Source organism: Dryas octopetala, chromosome 8 (genome assembly GCF_963921425.1).
Source record: "Dryas octopetala chromosome 8, drDryOcto1.1, whole genome shotgun sequence".
NCBI classification, from domain to species: Eukaryota; Viridiplantae; Streptophyta; class Magnoliopsida; order Rosales; family Rosaceae; genus Dryas; species Dryas octopetala.
This window is the reverse complement of record NC_141373.1, coordinates 20,412,085-20,428,248: the sequence shown is the minus strand read 5'-3', so window position 1 is coordinate 20,428,248 and position 16,164 is coordinate 20,412,085. Positions and strand designations below refer to the sequence as shown.

The 16,164-nt window shown below is 35.3% G+C and overlaps 1 protein-coding gene and 2 long non-coding RNA genes across 3 annotated transcripts; 2 read left to right on the top strand and 1 right to left on the bottom strand.

Annotated features, from left to right (window-relative positions):
* Window positions 1-1,540: 1,540 nt before the first annotated feature.
* On the top strand, window positions 1,541-3,631 carry LOC147277901 (uncharacterized). Its single transcript, XR_015124009.1, has 4 exons — window positions 1,541-1,684; window positions 1,772-1,817; window positions 2,265-2,348; window positions 2,942-3,631. It is a non-coding gene; the product is annotated as an uncharacterized LOC147277901 (long non-coding RNA).
* A 1,154-nt stretch (window positions 3,632-4,785) lies between these two features.
* LOC147277900 (uncharacterized) lies at window positions 4,786-6,599 on the top strand. Its single transcript, XR_015124023.1, has 4 exons — window positions 4,786-4,929; window positions 5,017-5,062; window positions 5,510-5,593; window positions 6,187-6,599. It is a non-coding gene; the product is annotated as an uncharacterized LOC147277900 (long non-coding RNA).
* Window positions 6,600-9,517: 2,918 nt separating this feature from the next.
* Window positions 9,518-10,574, bottom strand: ARPN (plantacyanin). The gene is made up of 2 exons (XM_086254965.1): window positions 10,353-10,574; window positions 9,518-9,809 (listed from the first exon to the last, which is right to left on the bottom strand). The coding sequence occupies exons 1-2, from the start codon at window positions 10,537-10,539 to the stop codon at window positions 9,610-9,612; spliced, it is 387 nt and encodes a 128-aa protein (XP_086111091.1). The 5' UTR covers window positions 10,540-10,574; the 3' UTR covers window positions 9,518-9,609.
* Window positions 10,575-16,164: the final 5,590 nt, after the last annotated feature.

The following is a 16,164-nucleotide window of genomic DNA, read 5'->3' as shown; positions in this document are numbered from 1 at the left end:
ACAATCTTAGGCATTAACTGATCTCTGTGTTTTTGCAAAGATTGTCCAAAATGCATGCAAATCCCTTTTGTTTGTTTTTGGGTCAGGAAAAGCATATCTATAGAAAACACCCAATATAAAGAAGGGAAAGCCCAAGACGGAAGATAGGCCAGTCCAAAAACACAAAAGAAAACAAAAGAACATGTCCCAACCAGAAAAACCCAGACTGAAAACAGAGACAAAAAACAAAAACAGAAACACAGAGGCCCAAAGTATTCAAACCTTTTGCCTTGGTATAGGTTTAACTTGTAAGATGGTAATTCTGACCAAAAAACAAAACCTTGTAAGATGGTAATTAATCAGAGCCGAATCTGAGGATGGCCTAGTGAGGCCACCTCCTAGGGTCCCAAGTGTCGAAGGCCCCCAAAATTTATAATAAATTACTTTCAAATTCTGTTTTTTAAATATTTTTAATTGAAAACTCAATCAAATAAAAATTTAAGTTTAAGCTCAATTTACCGATGTATGTGTGTGCGCAGAGTGAAAAAAATAACTACCAAGCCCTTGTAGATGCATCTTTTTAGGTTGTAGATACAAGTTTTAGGTAGCAGATGCATCTGCCGAGCGCTTGGCAAGAATCGCCGAGCACGTGGACAATTTTGGCTTCTACCTAATTTTTGGGCCGGTTGGGATTTGAGTTAAATTTCTTTTATCATTTTGGGTTTCTAATTAAAGCACTCAAAATTTATATATCCTTTATATATTGTGTTATGTTTGATAAATATAATAAATAAGCTTAAATCAAAAAAATAAATAGCCTGATACACAATGTGTGAGACCCGGAAATTTTCAAATTTATTTTGTGATTTTTCCGTATTTTCAAAAAAATTTATTTGTTAGAAAATCTAATTTTTTTTCACCTTGAGCTTTAAATTGTTTGACCAATTTTGACTAGGGTTTTGACCCAAGTTAGAACTTTAAAAGGTAGTACTTTTACTCACGAACCCAACGGTGCAAGTCTCGTATTATTCTGAGTCCGAGAGATTATTTTATGAATTTCCTAAATTTTCTTAGTTTGTGGAGCTTGAAATTTTTGAAATTTTTTATAAAGGGCAAATTGGTAATTTGACCTCATAGTTAATTAGTACTAGTCGATACGAGTCCGTAGTATTTTTCGGGGTATTTTTCTGAGTCCCGAGCTATTTTTTAAATAATTTTTGAAGTTGGGGAATATAGGAAAAAGAAAATAAAATAGGAAATCACCAGATCGCGCCACGTGGCACGATCTGGAGCGTCCTTCGCTGCATGGCAGCAAGATCTGATGGCTGCATGTGCAGCCAAGTGTTAGTGCACATGCCACGTGTCACTTCCTCATTGGCCCATTTTGTGACGGTTGACTTGAGTCAACCCAGTCAACTCGAATGAGTCAACCGAGTTGACTCACTCACTCTCCCTATAAATAGCAACGCACCCCCAGCTGATTTCCTCACAATTCAGCCGCACGCTTCCCAAGAGAGAGCTTCTCTCTCCTCTCTCCTCCTTTCTCTCTTTTCTTCAATCTTGTTTTGAGTTTATCTTGAGTTCTGGAGCTCCGATCGACGATCCGATTTCGCCTACGCGATCGTGGCGACGAGCTCTTCAATTCTAGTAGTGTGAAGGCTATGTTTTGGTGAAGTTTTAAAAAAATCATTTCTGAGCTCCATAGGTAATTTCTTGATCCCTGTCGAACTTCTGCTAAAATTTTGTTAAATTAATCTCTTGTTAATTAGGTTCTTTTAATCTTATTACTTAGCAAGTCTAGTAGTACCGAGACTCTGCCCGTGGGAAGTCTTCAACAGGTATACCCTCAACCCAGCTTATTTAACCTGCTGTTATTTAAGTTGTGGTTATAGACGGAACGCTGTTTAACTGTTGTTATCAAATGAACTTAATAAATATTGAGGCCATATCAGTGGTAACCAAATAACGTGATGACTAAGGTCAGTCCATGAGCATACAGGCGTTGGGTACTGAGCCAGAGCTCCCTCAGTTTCCCCATGCACTGACCTGGTCACGTTGTAGGTTCATATCTGATCAACCTCCTCGACAATAAATTAAAATAGATATAGAAACCACACGGTCTGACATGACTGTTTGCCTCGGGGTGCAAGGTCATATCGGATTAAGAATTCAGAGAAGCCTAGCAGTTACGCTAGTGCCAAACCTCTGAATTATACCTGGTCTTAACAGACAAGGTCATCGATTTACGTGAAGACCGTTTTTAACACCAGTTGTTGTCAAACTAGGAACTCCAGTTACCTAAAGGAGATCGTTGCGACGTGGCAAATTGTGATTTGTACTCGAAAACAGGCAAAAGCTTTGGACGCTAGGTAGGGGGACAACACACTCTGACTAGTGGATTTCCTGCATGTACTATATAATAAATACTGTGTGATAAAGATGCATGTTTTTGATTGGCATATCTGCTTGGTTTTATGATGATGAGAATGATGACTGTTATGCATATTCTCGTGAGATTGTTGTTGTGTTTGACTTGAGAGTGAAAGGTCCCTTACGGTAGACCCTGGGTTTCGATCCCCAAAACCTCATGAGGGGTTGTACGGACGGACTGGTCGATTGTCCTTCTTGGGAGGCCAGTCTAGGCGGTACAACCATGAAATGGCCACTTTCGCTACCCTGTCCCGGTCAAATGACTGCAGGACTTTGTTATGCTTTTGTGAGAGGGTAGTTAGCACTAACGGCTGGTCAACAGGTATGATTCTGAACTTGGGCCCGGAAAACTGTATTTTGAAAATTGTATGAGCATGCTACTCGTTTTACAAAGCTTGACAACTGGTTTGTGTTGTGCATTGGATTTTAAATTATCTCAAACTATTTTTCAAACCTAGCAGGGAGTTCCCTGAGGGGGAGCAATGAACGTATGTGATGCTCACCCCTACATTGTTGTTTTTCTCCCTCTCAGGTGCTGCGCGTGTGGACTTTGACGGCCTCGATTAAGGGGGTGGTGGTGCGGTCTCGAGCTTGTCAACTCCTGTGTTCCTGTTTAGTCAGTATATTTCCTTGGGCAGGTCCTTGGTGTCCTTTTACTATCTTTATATACCCTTGGTCATATCTTGTATATACACTGAGTCCTTGGGTTGTCTACTTTTGAATTATCGAGTCTATATAAACAGTTTCTTTGAAGTTACTCTAAACAATAGTAGCTCCGAGGGTTGGTTTAATTATGAATTAATTATTTCTGAATAAACTTTCCGCTGCAAACTCAAGCACTCTGATCCAACCCATTTTTACTAAACCAAAAGGCTTAACCTATTTTGTGGATATTTGGGATTATAACACCGGGGGATTGGTTGTTGTAGTCTCAGGTATTCTCAAGATAGGTGCCTCTGTTACGTACCTGGGTTTCGGGGCGTGACAGTTAAAATGGTATCAGAGCGGTTTTCCTGAAAATGTTTTCAAAATAGAGTCTTCTGAAATTCTTTCTTCTTCCAAGAGTCTTGTTCGAAATTCTCTTGTTTATCATCCTTTTCTTCTATTCTTGAAAGTCATTGTTAAGTCTGCCCATTTTTCTTTTAGTCTGTCAGTTCTGTTGACAAGATGCCGCCCCGACGTCAAAACCACGCTCAGCCACCAAACCAAATGAACGCACAGCAAAAGGTCAACGGCTAACATTGGGCGAACGACTGTTGTGAGGAGAAATTATCTCTAGTATCACTTATAGTCGAGATCAATGGAGGTCTCCGTTTTTCGCTTTAGTTTACGGGTTTGGTTATCAGAAGGATCCTCGACATTACGGTATCGTCAGATCAACGGAAGTGTCTTTGGGGACTGATATCAACCGTAGCTTGTTTTTATCTTTTTAAAAATGAGTCTCCAGTATTTCGACTTGATCAATAGAGGTATTTTTCTCGAGAGTTTTTGTTATGCATGCTTTATCACTCAAGTAAAGTTGGATTATGATTGATTGAGAACGTAAAGGAGAAAACGTTGTACGGGAACTAGAGTCCACGTACCCACTTTTGGTTCGAGCACCCTTGGTAATCTCGAGGACGAGATTTTCTCTAAGTAGGGGAGGATGTGAGACCCGGAAATTTTCAAATTTATTTTGTGATTTTTCCGTATTTTCAAAAAAATTTATTTGTTAGAAAATCTAATTTTTTTTCACCTTGAGCTTTAAATTGTTTGACCAATTTTGACTAGGGTTTTGACCCAAGTTAGAACTTTAAAAGGTAGTACTTTTACTCACGAACCCAACGGTGCAAGTCTCGTATTATTCTGAGTCCGAGAGATTATTTTATGAATTTCCTAAATTTTCTTAGTTTGTGGAGCTTGAAATTTTTGAAATTTTTTATAAAGGGCAAATTGGTAATTTGACCTCATAGTTAATTAGTACTAGTCGATACGAGTCCGTAGTATTTTTCGGGGTATTTTTCTGAGTCCCGAGCTATTTTTTAAATAATTTTTGAAGTTGGGGAATATAGGAAAAAGAAAATAAAATAGGAAATCACCAGATCGCGCCACGTGGCACGATCTGGAGCGTCCTTCGCTGCATGGCAGCAAGATCTGATGGCTGCATGTGCAGCCAAGTGTTAGTGCACATGCCACGTGTCACTTCCTCATTGGCCCATTTTGTGACGGTTGACTTGAGTCAACCCAGTCAACTCGAATGAGTCAACCGAGTTGACTCACTCACTCTCCCTATAAATAGCAACGCACCCCCAGCTGATTTCCTCACAATTCAGCCGCACGCTTCCCAAGAGAGAGCTTCTCTCTCCTCTCTCCTCCTTTCTCTCTTTTCTTCAATCTTGTTTTGAGTTTATCTTGAGTTCTGGAGCTCCGATCGACGATCCGATTTCGCCTACGCGATCGTGGCGACGAGCTCTTCAATTCTAGTAGTGTGAAGGCTATGTTTTGGTGAAGTTTTAAAAAAATCATTTCTGAGCTCCATAGGTAATTTCTTGATCCCTGTCGAACTTCTGCTAAAATTTTGTTAAATTAATCTCTTGTTAATTAGGTTCTTTTAATCTTATTACTTAGCAAGTCTAGTAGTACCGAGACTCTGCCCGTGGGAAGTCTTCAACAGGTATACCCTCAACCCAGCTTATTTAACCTGCTGTTATTTAAGTTGTGGTTATAGACGGAACGCTGTTTAACTGTTGTTATCAAATGAACTTAATAAATATTGAGGCCATATCAGTGGTAACCAAATAACGTGATGACTAAGGTCAGTCCATGAGCATACAGGCGTTGGGTACTGAGCCAGAGCTCCCTCAGTTTCCCCATGCACTGACCTGGTCACGTTGTAGGTTCATATCTGATCAACCTCCTCGACAATAAATTAAAATAGATATAGAAACCACACGGTCTGACATGACTGTTTGCCTCGGGGTGCAAGGTCATATCGGATTAAGAATTCAGAGAAGCCTAGCAGTTACGCTAGTGCCAAACCTCTGAATTATACCTGGTCTTAACAGACAAGGTCATCGATTTACGTGAAGACCGTTTTTAACACCAGTTGTTGTCAAACTAGGAACTCCAGTTACCTAAAGGAGATCGTTGCGACGTGGCAAATTGTGATTTGTACTCGAAAACAGGCAAAAGCTTTGGACGCTAGGTAGGGGGACAACACACTCTGACTAGTGGATTTCCTGCATGTACTATATAATAAATACTGTGTGATAAAGATGCATGTTTTTGATTGGCATATCTGCTTGGTTTTATGATGATGAGAATGATGACTGTTATGCATATTCTCGTGAGATTGTTGTTGTGTTTGACTTGAGAGTGAAAGGTCCCTTACGGTAGACCCTGGGTTTCGATCCCCAAAACCTCATGAGGGGTTGTACGGACGGACTGGTCGATTGTCCTTCTTGGGAGGCCAGTCTAGGCGGTACAACCATGAAATGGCCACTTTCGCTACCCTGTCCCGGTCAAATGACTGCAGGACTTTGTTATGCTTTTGTGAGAGGGTAGTTAGCACTAACGGCTGGTCAACAGGTATGATTCTGAACTTGGGCCCGGAAAACTGTATTTTGAAAATTGTATGAGCATGCTACTCGTTTTACAAAGCTTGACAACTGGTTTGTGTTGTGCATTGGATTTTAAATTATCTCAAACTATTTTTCAAACCTAGCAGGGAGTTCCCTGAGGGGGAGCAATGAACGTATGTGATGCTCACCCCTACATTGTTGTTTTTCTCCCTCTCAGGTGCTGCGCGTGTGGACTTTGACGGCCTCGATTAAGGGGGTGGTGGTGCGGTCTCGAGCTTGTCAACTCCTGTGTTCCTGTTTAGTCAGTATATTTCCTTGGGCAGGTCCTTGGTGTCCTTTTACTATCTTTATATACCCTTGGTCATATCTTGTATATACACTGAGTCCTTGGGTTGTCTACTTTTGAATTATCGAGTCTATATAAACAGTTTCTTTGAAGTTACTCTAAACAATAGTAGCTCCGAGGGTTGGTTTAATTATGAATTAATTATTTCTGAATAAACTTTCCGCTGCAAACTCAAGCACTCTGATCCAACCCATTTTTACTAAACCAAAAGGCTTAACCTATTTTGTGGATATTTGGGATTATAACACCGGGGGATTGGTTGTTGTAGTCTCAGGTATTCTCAAGATAGGTGCCTCTGTTACGTACCTGGGTTTCGGGGCGTGACACAATGCTACATATCCAATTAAACCCATAGCTCAATTATCCAAATACCCAATTAATTTCTTAGAGAAAAAAAAAATCAAGTGAATGTACATAGAGGATTGAGGGCTCCACTTTTATAGTTCACATTGGGCCTCAATCAGTGCCGGCTAAGGCCCAAGGCGACCAAGGCACAGGCCTAGGGCCACAAATTTTGAAAGGCCGGCGCCTCACATAGTCTGATAGTCTACTACTCTACTATTGAAAAAAGAAAAAATTTATAATGGAAGTATGGAACTATGGAATTGGAAGCCTAAAAGCCTCCATCCTTTTCTCTTTGAAAAATAAAAAATAAAAATTTAGGCCTAATGTATTTGTGGAAGCCTACTAGCCTAGTAGCCTACATGCGTTATGCCTACAATTAATGTTGCACACGGCACCTCTAAAATTAATGTTGATTGAGTGATTGCTGCACTTGCACAGTTGCACGCCTACAATTAATTAAGCATTAGACTCTACATATATTTGTAACTTGTTGTCTATTTCTTATTCCCATCAGACTCTCAAGCTCTCGTCTCTCTTTCTCTCTCTTCTCTAAATCTCTTAATCTCTTCTAGTCTTCTCTATTCTCTTTGTCTCTTAGTCCCTCTCGTCTCTATTCTCTCATATATAGTCTCAACTCTCAATCTTCAAAGTTCAAACTCAATAGTGAAGACTCATTGCCTCATTGGATAACTGGTAAGTTTTTGCTAATTTTTGATATTTGTCATTCAATTTTTGGTTTTGGGTTGTTCAAAATTGGTGTGTAAATGTGTAATGATATGATTTTTTATACTAATCAAGATTTTTTTCTTCAAAATTGCAGAGCCATTTACTTGTTTGATTCTTTTTCAAATATTTAGATTGCATATAGAATATTATTGACAATACCTGTAATTGTTGCTTTTGCAAAATGAAGCTTTTCAAAATTAAAACTAATAAAAACTTATTTACGGTCAACTATGTCACAGTTATCTATTGAAAAAAATTGGTAAAACAACTTGAATATAAAAATTTAATCACTAATTTTGCATCTCAAAAAGCAAGAAGATTGATTTTTCAATGATTTTTTTTAAAAAAATATTTTTGAATAATATATTTGGAAAGCCTTTGTATAATTTCGCCTTAGGCCTCACTTTCTATTGAGCCTCCACTGGCCTCAATATCTTAGCTTCGGCCATGTAAGTATACTTTTTTTTTTTAGTAAATTAGATTCTACTTCCCAATCACTAATATAATTGGTAATAAGGACACTAAGTTTCTAACTTGACTTAAAAAACAATCCATGCGAGTAAAGGGCTTCCATCAACCTAAATTAGGTCGCTGAGCGTTCGACAGGTGCATGCGCATTTTTGCAGCAGGTGCATCTGCATCTTTATTTTTTTTTTCTTGATTTTTGAATCTTAATATTGGGAGATTAATACATATTTTATAGTATGTTTTCGGAGATTTATTGTTAAAAATTTAAAATTAGGGTTTTTTTATTGAGAATATATAATGTAGTAGTAATGATGTAACTGGAGATAAATTTTTGCAGACGCAGTAATTTTGCATATGCACCCTGCATGCTGAACTCGACACTACCAAGTGCTCGACATAAATTTTTATCCTAAAACTAAGTGGTTGAACCTATTGTTCTTTTGTCATGAAACAGTATCACCGTCACCAACCTTTTTTTTTGGGGCAAGGTCACCAACCTTTTAAACAGCTGAATGTGTACATCAAGTCCGTGAACCTGATGGGCCAGCTTTGCCCTCCAGCTTGATACTTGGTGGTTCATTGGAAAACACATAAGACTAGTACTGTCAAAGGAGCATCTGAACTTGTAATATTATTTATTTATTTTTATTCTGTTTTACTGGATAATCTGTCCTTATAAATTATAATTGGCATTGCCAATTGCTAGTCACATTGACACACTCACGCTCCAAATCGCACACATGGTAGTACCGCACATTATTATAGCAAATAATGGGGCAGATTTAGATGTTAGTAATTGTATACATCATTTGTCACAATTCATTAATATGGTCTAAATATGTAGCCCCTTTTAATATTATTGACACACACACAAATACATCATTATGATTCTAATAGCTAGAAACACGTACGAGAAGTTCTATAATATCAGTCCGTGCCAACATTGTTCCTTTTTTATAATAAATTACTCCTAATTCTTGTTTTTTAAAAATTAAGTTCAAGTTTAATTTGTCCGTGTATGCGCACGCAAAGTGAGAAAAGCAACAACCGAGCGCTCGGCAGGATACCGAGTGCTCGGTAGTCTATGAGCTGAGAGATCAGTGGATCTGCATCTGCATCTGCATCTACACATTTTTAGGTTGCAAATATATCATTTAAGGTTACAGATAACATGTTTAGGTTATAGGTGCACGCATGCAGGTTTTAGGTTGCAAAAGCAGTTTTCAGAAGCAGATTAGGTTGCAGATGCATGTGTCGAGCGTTCGGTGAGAATTGTCGAGCACTCTGTGGATGGTAGTTTGCGCTTCTACTTAATTTTTGGATCGGCTGCGGTTTGAGTTAAATTTCTTTCTCATTTCGAGTTTCTAATTAAAGCACCCTACTTTTTATCTCATATACCTGCTTAAAAAATATTACAACTCATCGTAATCGATATACTAAACTAAATTTACAATATCAATGCTATTTATGGAGGGAGAAAAAGAGACCGTAATCCACATAGGAATAATACTTAAAATGTCACACATAATGAATCGCAACTAACCATTTATGTGATAGTTAAAGTTCACTTATTACACCAATTATTATGTGTATTGGTAATTAAATATCACTCTATCACATGTATCATAATTCAACAATATAGTCTAACCGTGTATATGGTCCTTTTAGCATTATTGGCGCACACATACGTGCATACATGGATTCTAGTGGCTAGAAAGACACAGAGAGACTAATAGAGCCATTAGTCTGACATGATTACACAGCATTGACAGCAATCTTCATCCCAGATTCGCAGTGCCCTGCAAAATTGCAGAGGAAGTAGTTTTGTCCTCTCCCAAGCCTTATCCGATCCTTGCCGGATTTATAGACCTTTGCACCATTCGGAGTTGTGCAGTTTCTGTAGCTACCACTGTCCACAGCCACCACATTGTGAAATGTGGGGTTGTAGTTGAATACTGCAACACCATTACACCAACACATGCACACGTACAACAAAATCAAAGTCAACTTAACTAGACCATATATATTCTCCAACTCCAAAAATTTTGGACCATTAGATCATATATTCCATTCTAATTTTTCTACTTATAATTCCTCAATTAACAACTCTTCTAATAAGCATATGTCCATTAATTGTACATTTTAATATTTGATTTCTTGACTAATTATATCTTACTATGTGATTTCCTTGTAATCTACACTAAAATCTAGGCTCTAAACATTTCGAAAAAAAGAAAGTTCAAGAAAGGAAGATCGGAATGACAATTTTAGATGGACGTAACGTTGTGTTTCGTTGTTCATTTTGGGGCCATAATATGTCAAATCGAAAGTAAACATATCAGTTACATGTATGTAAATGTTAGTTTCTTCTTTCTTTGAAAAAGGAGGAGAGTGATCGAATGGGTTTGCAAAAATAATAGTATTAAGCAAAAAAAAAAATAAATAAATAAATAAATAACTAGCAATAAATATTATGGATAGTGGGTGATGAGACATACTTAGCACATCGCCTGCTCTGAAATGCTTTTCTTTGGGCCACGTATCCAAGTTAAAGGTCCACCCACCAGAGTCTCCAACTGTGTGATCAACAGCACGAACATGCTCGAAGTGAACCATTAGGCACACTAACAATACAACCAGCACAATGATGGTACTTGGATCAGCACTGCCTCTTCCCTGAGACATCTTGCAGAGAAAAGCTGGTTACTAATTAAAGAGAGCTGAAGCTAGTAGCTATGTGAATGAGAGAGTCAACAAAGCAAGAAGCCAGAAGGCCAGCCTTTATATGGGTTTGAAAAATTATTTATGCACTGTAATTGGACCTACTTGCACTTGCTTGATAATGGTGACCTTGGGGGATGGGCCTTGTTAATTTAAACTGGAGCCCAATTACTATATGAAACGTACCACCATATGTACATAAGTAAAAAGATTGTAACTTGTAAGGTAGCAAAATTTGGGTGCATTAGTCACATGCAGCTCTTCTAGGCCACCCCGTGAACGCTTGGTTGGACCCCACAGATACTCTCATTTTGTTTGCTTCACCTTTTTTATGCTAAGAGGACGAAAGAAAGAGAAGGAGAAAGAAAAGTTTGTGTGGAATTTTTAAAGATGACATGTATTTAAGGAATAAAAAATTATCATTAAAGTTGGATATATATTATTTTTTAACTAAATTATTCTGTCATTTAATTTGGCTACTTAATTGCAAAAATTATAAGTTTTTAGTGAAAACCGAAAAAAAAATCAAAATTATAAGTTTGTGAGTCAGGTTGGGGATACTAAAAATTCATGTAATTTTCCTAAATCATGTAAATTGTTTTATTTTTTTATCAAGCTAAACTATATAAATTTATATCTTCTCTTTCTTATTAGAAACGTACTCTTCCACAAAATAAAGAGAAATATTATTAATCAATAACTAATTAATTATTATATATTTTTTTTTTGCATTATATATACTTTGTTACTTAGATAAATATATTTCAACTTGTATTATTTGTAGTCACAAATAATTTGATTGTGACTACGAATTTAGTTCTATTCAAGAATGATACAAGTCCAACAGAATTCCATTTGATATATATATATATATATATATATATATATATTGAGACCTAGGTGCCACTGGCAACCTAAAGCTAAACTTGCCCTCTATTACATAAAACTTAAAAGAGTGATTGTCCCACTGGAATGGCACAGTTACTATGATATTTCAACTTAGAGATTAAGAATTAACTATGAATGACAAGTCACACAAGTCAATCATTCATCATCAAATTAAGAGTGAGTACTCCAAGATATATGGGCTTAGTCAAATATGGCGGTCGTTCTTGATACAATGAATATATCCTTAAATGAAAAATGTTGTAAAACACACGTCCTTGTAAAAAAGGGTTAATTAATCAAGCTAGGTAGTCACATATATAAATTATTAGGTAAAGATAAATTAAAGAGTATAAATTATTAGGTAGCCACATATATACTAACTTCTATAATAATAATATATAATAAAATAGAAAAAAAAAACTATAAATCAAAGTGTGAAAAAAGAACAGTAAAGGTGGCAATCTGTTTCATGCTTGAGCGTGCGTGCTAAATATGAGGGAGAGGCGGGGAATGTATACTAGTGTGTAGACTGTAGAGCATTGAGTTCTAGCTCGAGGATATATAATGAGGAATGCTACATACATATTTTTTTTTTCTACATTCTCCTTTTACTTTCTATTTTCTTTTGCCCATTATACAATATAGTCGCATGATCAAAATTATTCATTTCCTAGATTGCGTTTTAAAGATTATCTTTACAAAAAATCAACAAAATTGAAAATTATTTAATTATTTAACTATTATCAAATAAATACAATAAATTTAATTGTTATAAAAATCATCTATTTATTTGATAATAATTACATAACTAAATAATTTTTTATAGAGATATTTTTTAAAGGATAATCTAAAAGATGAGCTATGAGGTTACATGTACTGCAAAATAAGCAGAAGAAGAAAAAATTTAGCTAGTATTTCTAATAATTTAATCCTAATTCTCTGTAGGTTCCGATTGAATTCTCTTATTTCTCCTTCAAAAACATAGTCCTAAGGTATTGTATATGTTTGGTTTAGAGTAAGGTACGTTGGTAATGGAATGGATTGGAATCATTTATATTAGGCTTTTTATGATGTTATCTACCTAAATTTTAACCCGTTTTTTACTTCATTACCTAATAAATTTTTTGACTCGATGTACCACCTGAATTTTAAAAAATTTTCAATGTGAGACCTTCGTCCAATTCTGTCACATTTTCTGTTAAAAATAAGGCTATTTTGGTCTTTTTATGTTAATTTACTATTTATCATCTTCAACCTCAAACCTCATGTTTTTCATTAATTTTTATCTCAACTTCACTCCTACTTTTGACTCATCAAATTTTCACCAAATTCAACAAACTTATACTCATTTTAAAGCTATGCAACTCTTCTTTATAACTATACAAAGACCACTCAAAATGGACGGGTAAAATGCAAGATAATTGGTCTCAAAGGTAAGTACCCGAAACTGTCCAAAATTTGCAGATTTCCCAAAATTCATCCAATTTCAATTCTCTTTGATTCTCACTATCCAATTCGATTCCTAAGGTTAGGGAATGATAAATTATAACTTATACTTCAATTAAAATCATAGAAAACTCGACCAAAAGGAATGAAAATCAAAAACCAAAAACTGAAAATTTACTCTCTACACCCCAACCCGAAAATCACTTCAATTCTCCTTCAAACTCTAGGTTGTGTGTGATCCTATAAACATCTCTAACAATTATATAAACCTCACCAAAAACAGATTTCATCACCAAATTTGAAATCAAAGAAAAACAGAGTGTATGGAATTGGAGTTTACCTTTTCTTCCTCCTTTCCTTTCTCCTTCCTCTTTCTTTGTATTCCTCTCCTTGTCCCTTTCTCTCCTTCTTCTCCTCTCTCTCTGGTTTTTCCTTTCTTCTTCCTTTTTCTTTCTTTCTCTCGAGTTCTCTTTGGTTCAGCTGAGTTTGATGTTCTAAGTTGTGTTTAAAACCCCAGTCTTATACCACCAACACCACACCACCACAAACACACACCTCACTTAAACCACCACCCAACCACATCTTAGAATAACCAATCAAAACTATACTCTAAAACAACAAAAGAAAATAGGTAAGTGTAGAAGCTACTATCTTCTACACGTCCAAATTTAAAAAAAAAACATAAATATAAAAATAATTGCAACTAATTAGACAAAATTATTAGCTAATTTAATGAAAACTGAGTTATATCATTTTACTTCTCTTGATTTTGATTTCTTAATTTTGAGGTTTATGTTCTTGATGGAGATTTTGAAGGAATTTGGAGTTGGGTGAAATTTAGGGTGATGAATTTGAAGGAAATTGAAGTTTGGTGAAATTTGGAAAATCTGCAATTATTTTAGATAATTTGGCTGTTTCGGGTAGCCTAGTTTATGACCCATTATCTCGAGTTTCATAGCTTATTTTTGAATTATTTTTATATGGTTATAAAGAGGAGATTCATAGTTTCAAAATCAGTATAAGATTGTTGATTTTGATGGAGATATGATGAGTCAACAGTAGGGGTGAAGTTGAGATAAAAATTAGAAAACATGAGGCTTAGGGTTGAAAATGATGAACAGTAAATTAACATAAAAAGACCAAAATAACCTTATTTTTAACAGAAAATATGACGGAATTGGACGGGAGGTCTCACATTGAAAATATTTTAAAATTCAAGTGGCACATCGAGTCAAAAAATGTATTAGGTGGTGAAGTGAAAAACGGGTCAAAGTTCAGGTGCGTAACATGATAAAAAGCCTTTATATTAAATAACCGTTTCAATGTTTGGTTCCGTAAGAATGATAATTTTCATTCTAGCTCGTTTGGTAAAACATTAGAACTAATGGACATTTTAAAATTAAATTGTTAGAAATGTAGGACTTTAAACTTTGTACTTGAGTCATAGGCCCAAGACCTTAGAATTGAGATACAGAACCAACACTCGAACCTCAGACCACTTGAGTTGAAGATTTGAGCCTCCAACTTGAGATCCGGGACTCAAATATGGACTCAAGCTCAAAAATTTCTATTTTTTTTTTTGTTTGAAATGGATCCTCAAAACTTAAGACCCTGACCCAAGACAATGAACCAAGAACTTTCAAATCAAGAAATTATTATATGTGACCGTAACATCACGTGGCATGATGACGTGATGTTACTAATCCACTCAAATTATAACACGTGTATAGTAATTAATTTCTAAAATCTTAAAATCTAGGAAAAACTTAACCCTAAAATCTAGGAAAAAAACCCTTAAAATCGTCCATATGTCATAATTTAGTGGATTGGTAACACCACGTCATTATGTCACGTGGTGTTACGGTCATATACAATAATGTTTTCTTGGAATCATGCAAATGGATTTGTTTAGCTTATATAAGACTTATGTCATAGGTTTAGTGAAGTCAACTCAGCATTTTAACGAATTTTTTTACAGAATTGACGAAATATTCTTGATTGAAACACTTCGTTAATTATAGTGCTTGATTGAATCAAAGTGAAAACGGAATCCTCAACTGAAAATAGGGGTACGTATAGTTGGAATCTTTTTGCAAAAAAAAAATTCCTTTTAAATATAACATAATTAAGTAGCTCAATTATTTGTGATTTATCCATATGTTAATTTATACAAAATTTTATAGTACAAATTTATATGTCATAAGAACATAACATTTTTTAACCCTTGGTTTGATATGTTTAATTTTTAGGGCTATTTACAAAAAAATCAATAAAACATTTCAAAATTATAAATAGGTCAATGAACAATTTTGAAATCCCAAAACAGTCACCATTGACCTATTTGTATGAAATGAAATTATACATTTTACAAAAGAGGACATAACAAAAACTACAAATTACAACCACTGTCACTAACATCACTAATTAACGTATGTATGAAAATTTCAATAAATTAAAAAAAGTCAATTAAAGTTTACTCATCGATGGTGTCAGCAATATATCCTAATTTTGAAAATTACAAAAAGATAATTTCTCTTTCTCCTTTTTTTACCTGAAGCAACGTATAACTTTTTTTATTATATTTTTTCTATTTGTCCTCTTTTTACTTGCCACAACATGTAAGATTTTTTTTTTCCTAGCTTTCTCATTTTTTTACTTGCAGCAACGTGTAATGGTTTTTTTTCCCCATTTTGTCACCTTTTTTTTTTTTTTCCTTGCATCTTGTTTATCTTTATCCTCTTGTTTAAGATGCATATAAGACACATGCAGTGTACATATTAGACAATATTTTTTAATTGAAAATTGTCACACAGTTACTAAATTTAAATTGGAAATTGTTGCACAGTTTCAAAAACATATTAGAGGCAGTGTCTAATATGCCAATTTTAAATTGGAAATTGTCAGACAGTTTCGGAAACATATTAGACACTGTCAATAGTGTCTAATATGCCGATTTTAAATTGGAAATTGTCGCACAGTTTCGAAAACATATTAGACACTGTGTGACAGTTACTGATTCGAAATCAATAATTGTGCCTAAACAAATACTGGCACACAGATACTAAAAATCAATACCTGTTTTAGTATATTTAAAAAACCTAAACAGATATTGTCACACAGATATTGAAATAGATACTGCTACACATATACTGAAATAGATACCGTCACAAAGATACTGAAATCAGTATCTATAAAAATATAAACAGATACTGTCACACATATACTAATTTTCTGTATCTGTAAAAACCTATACAT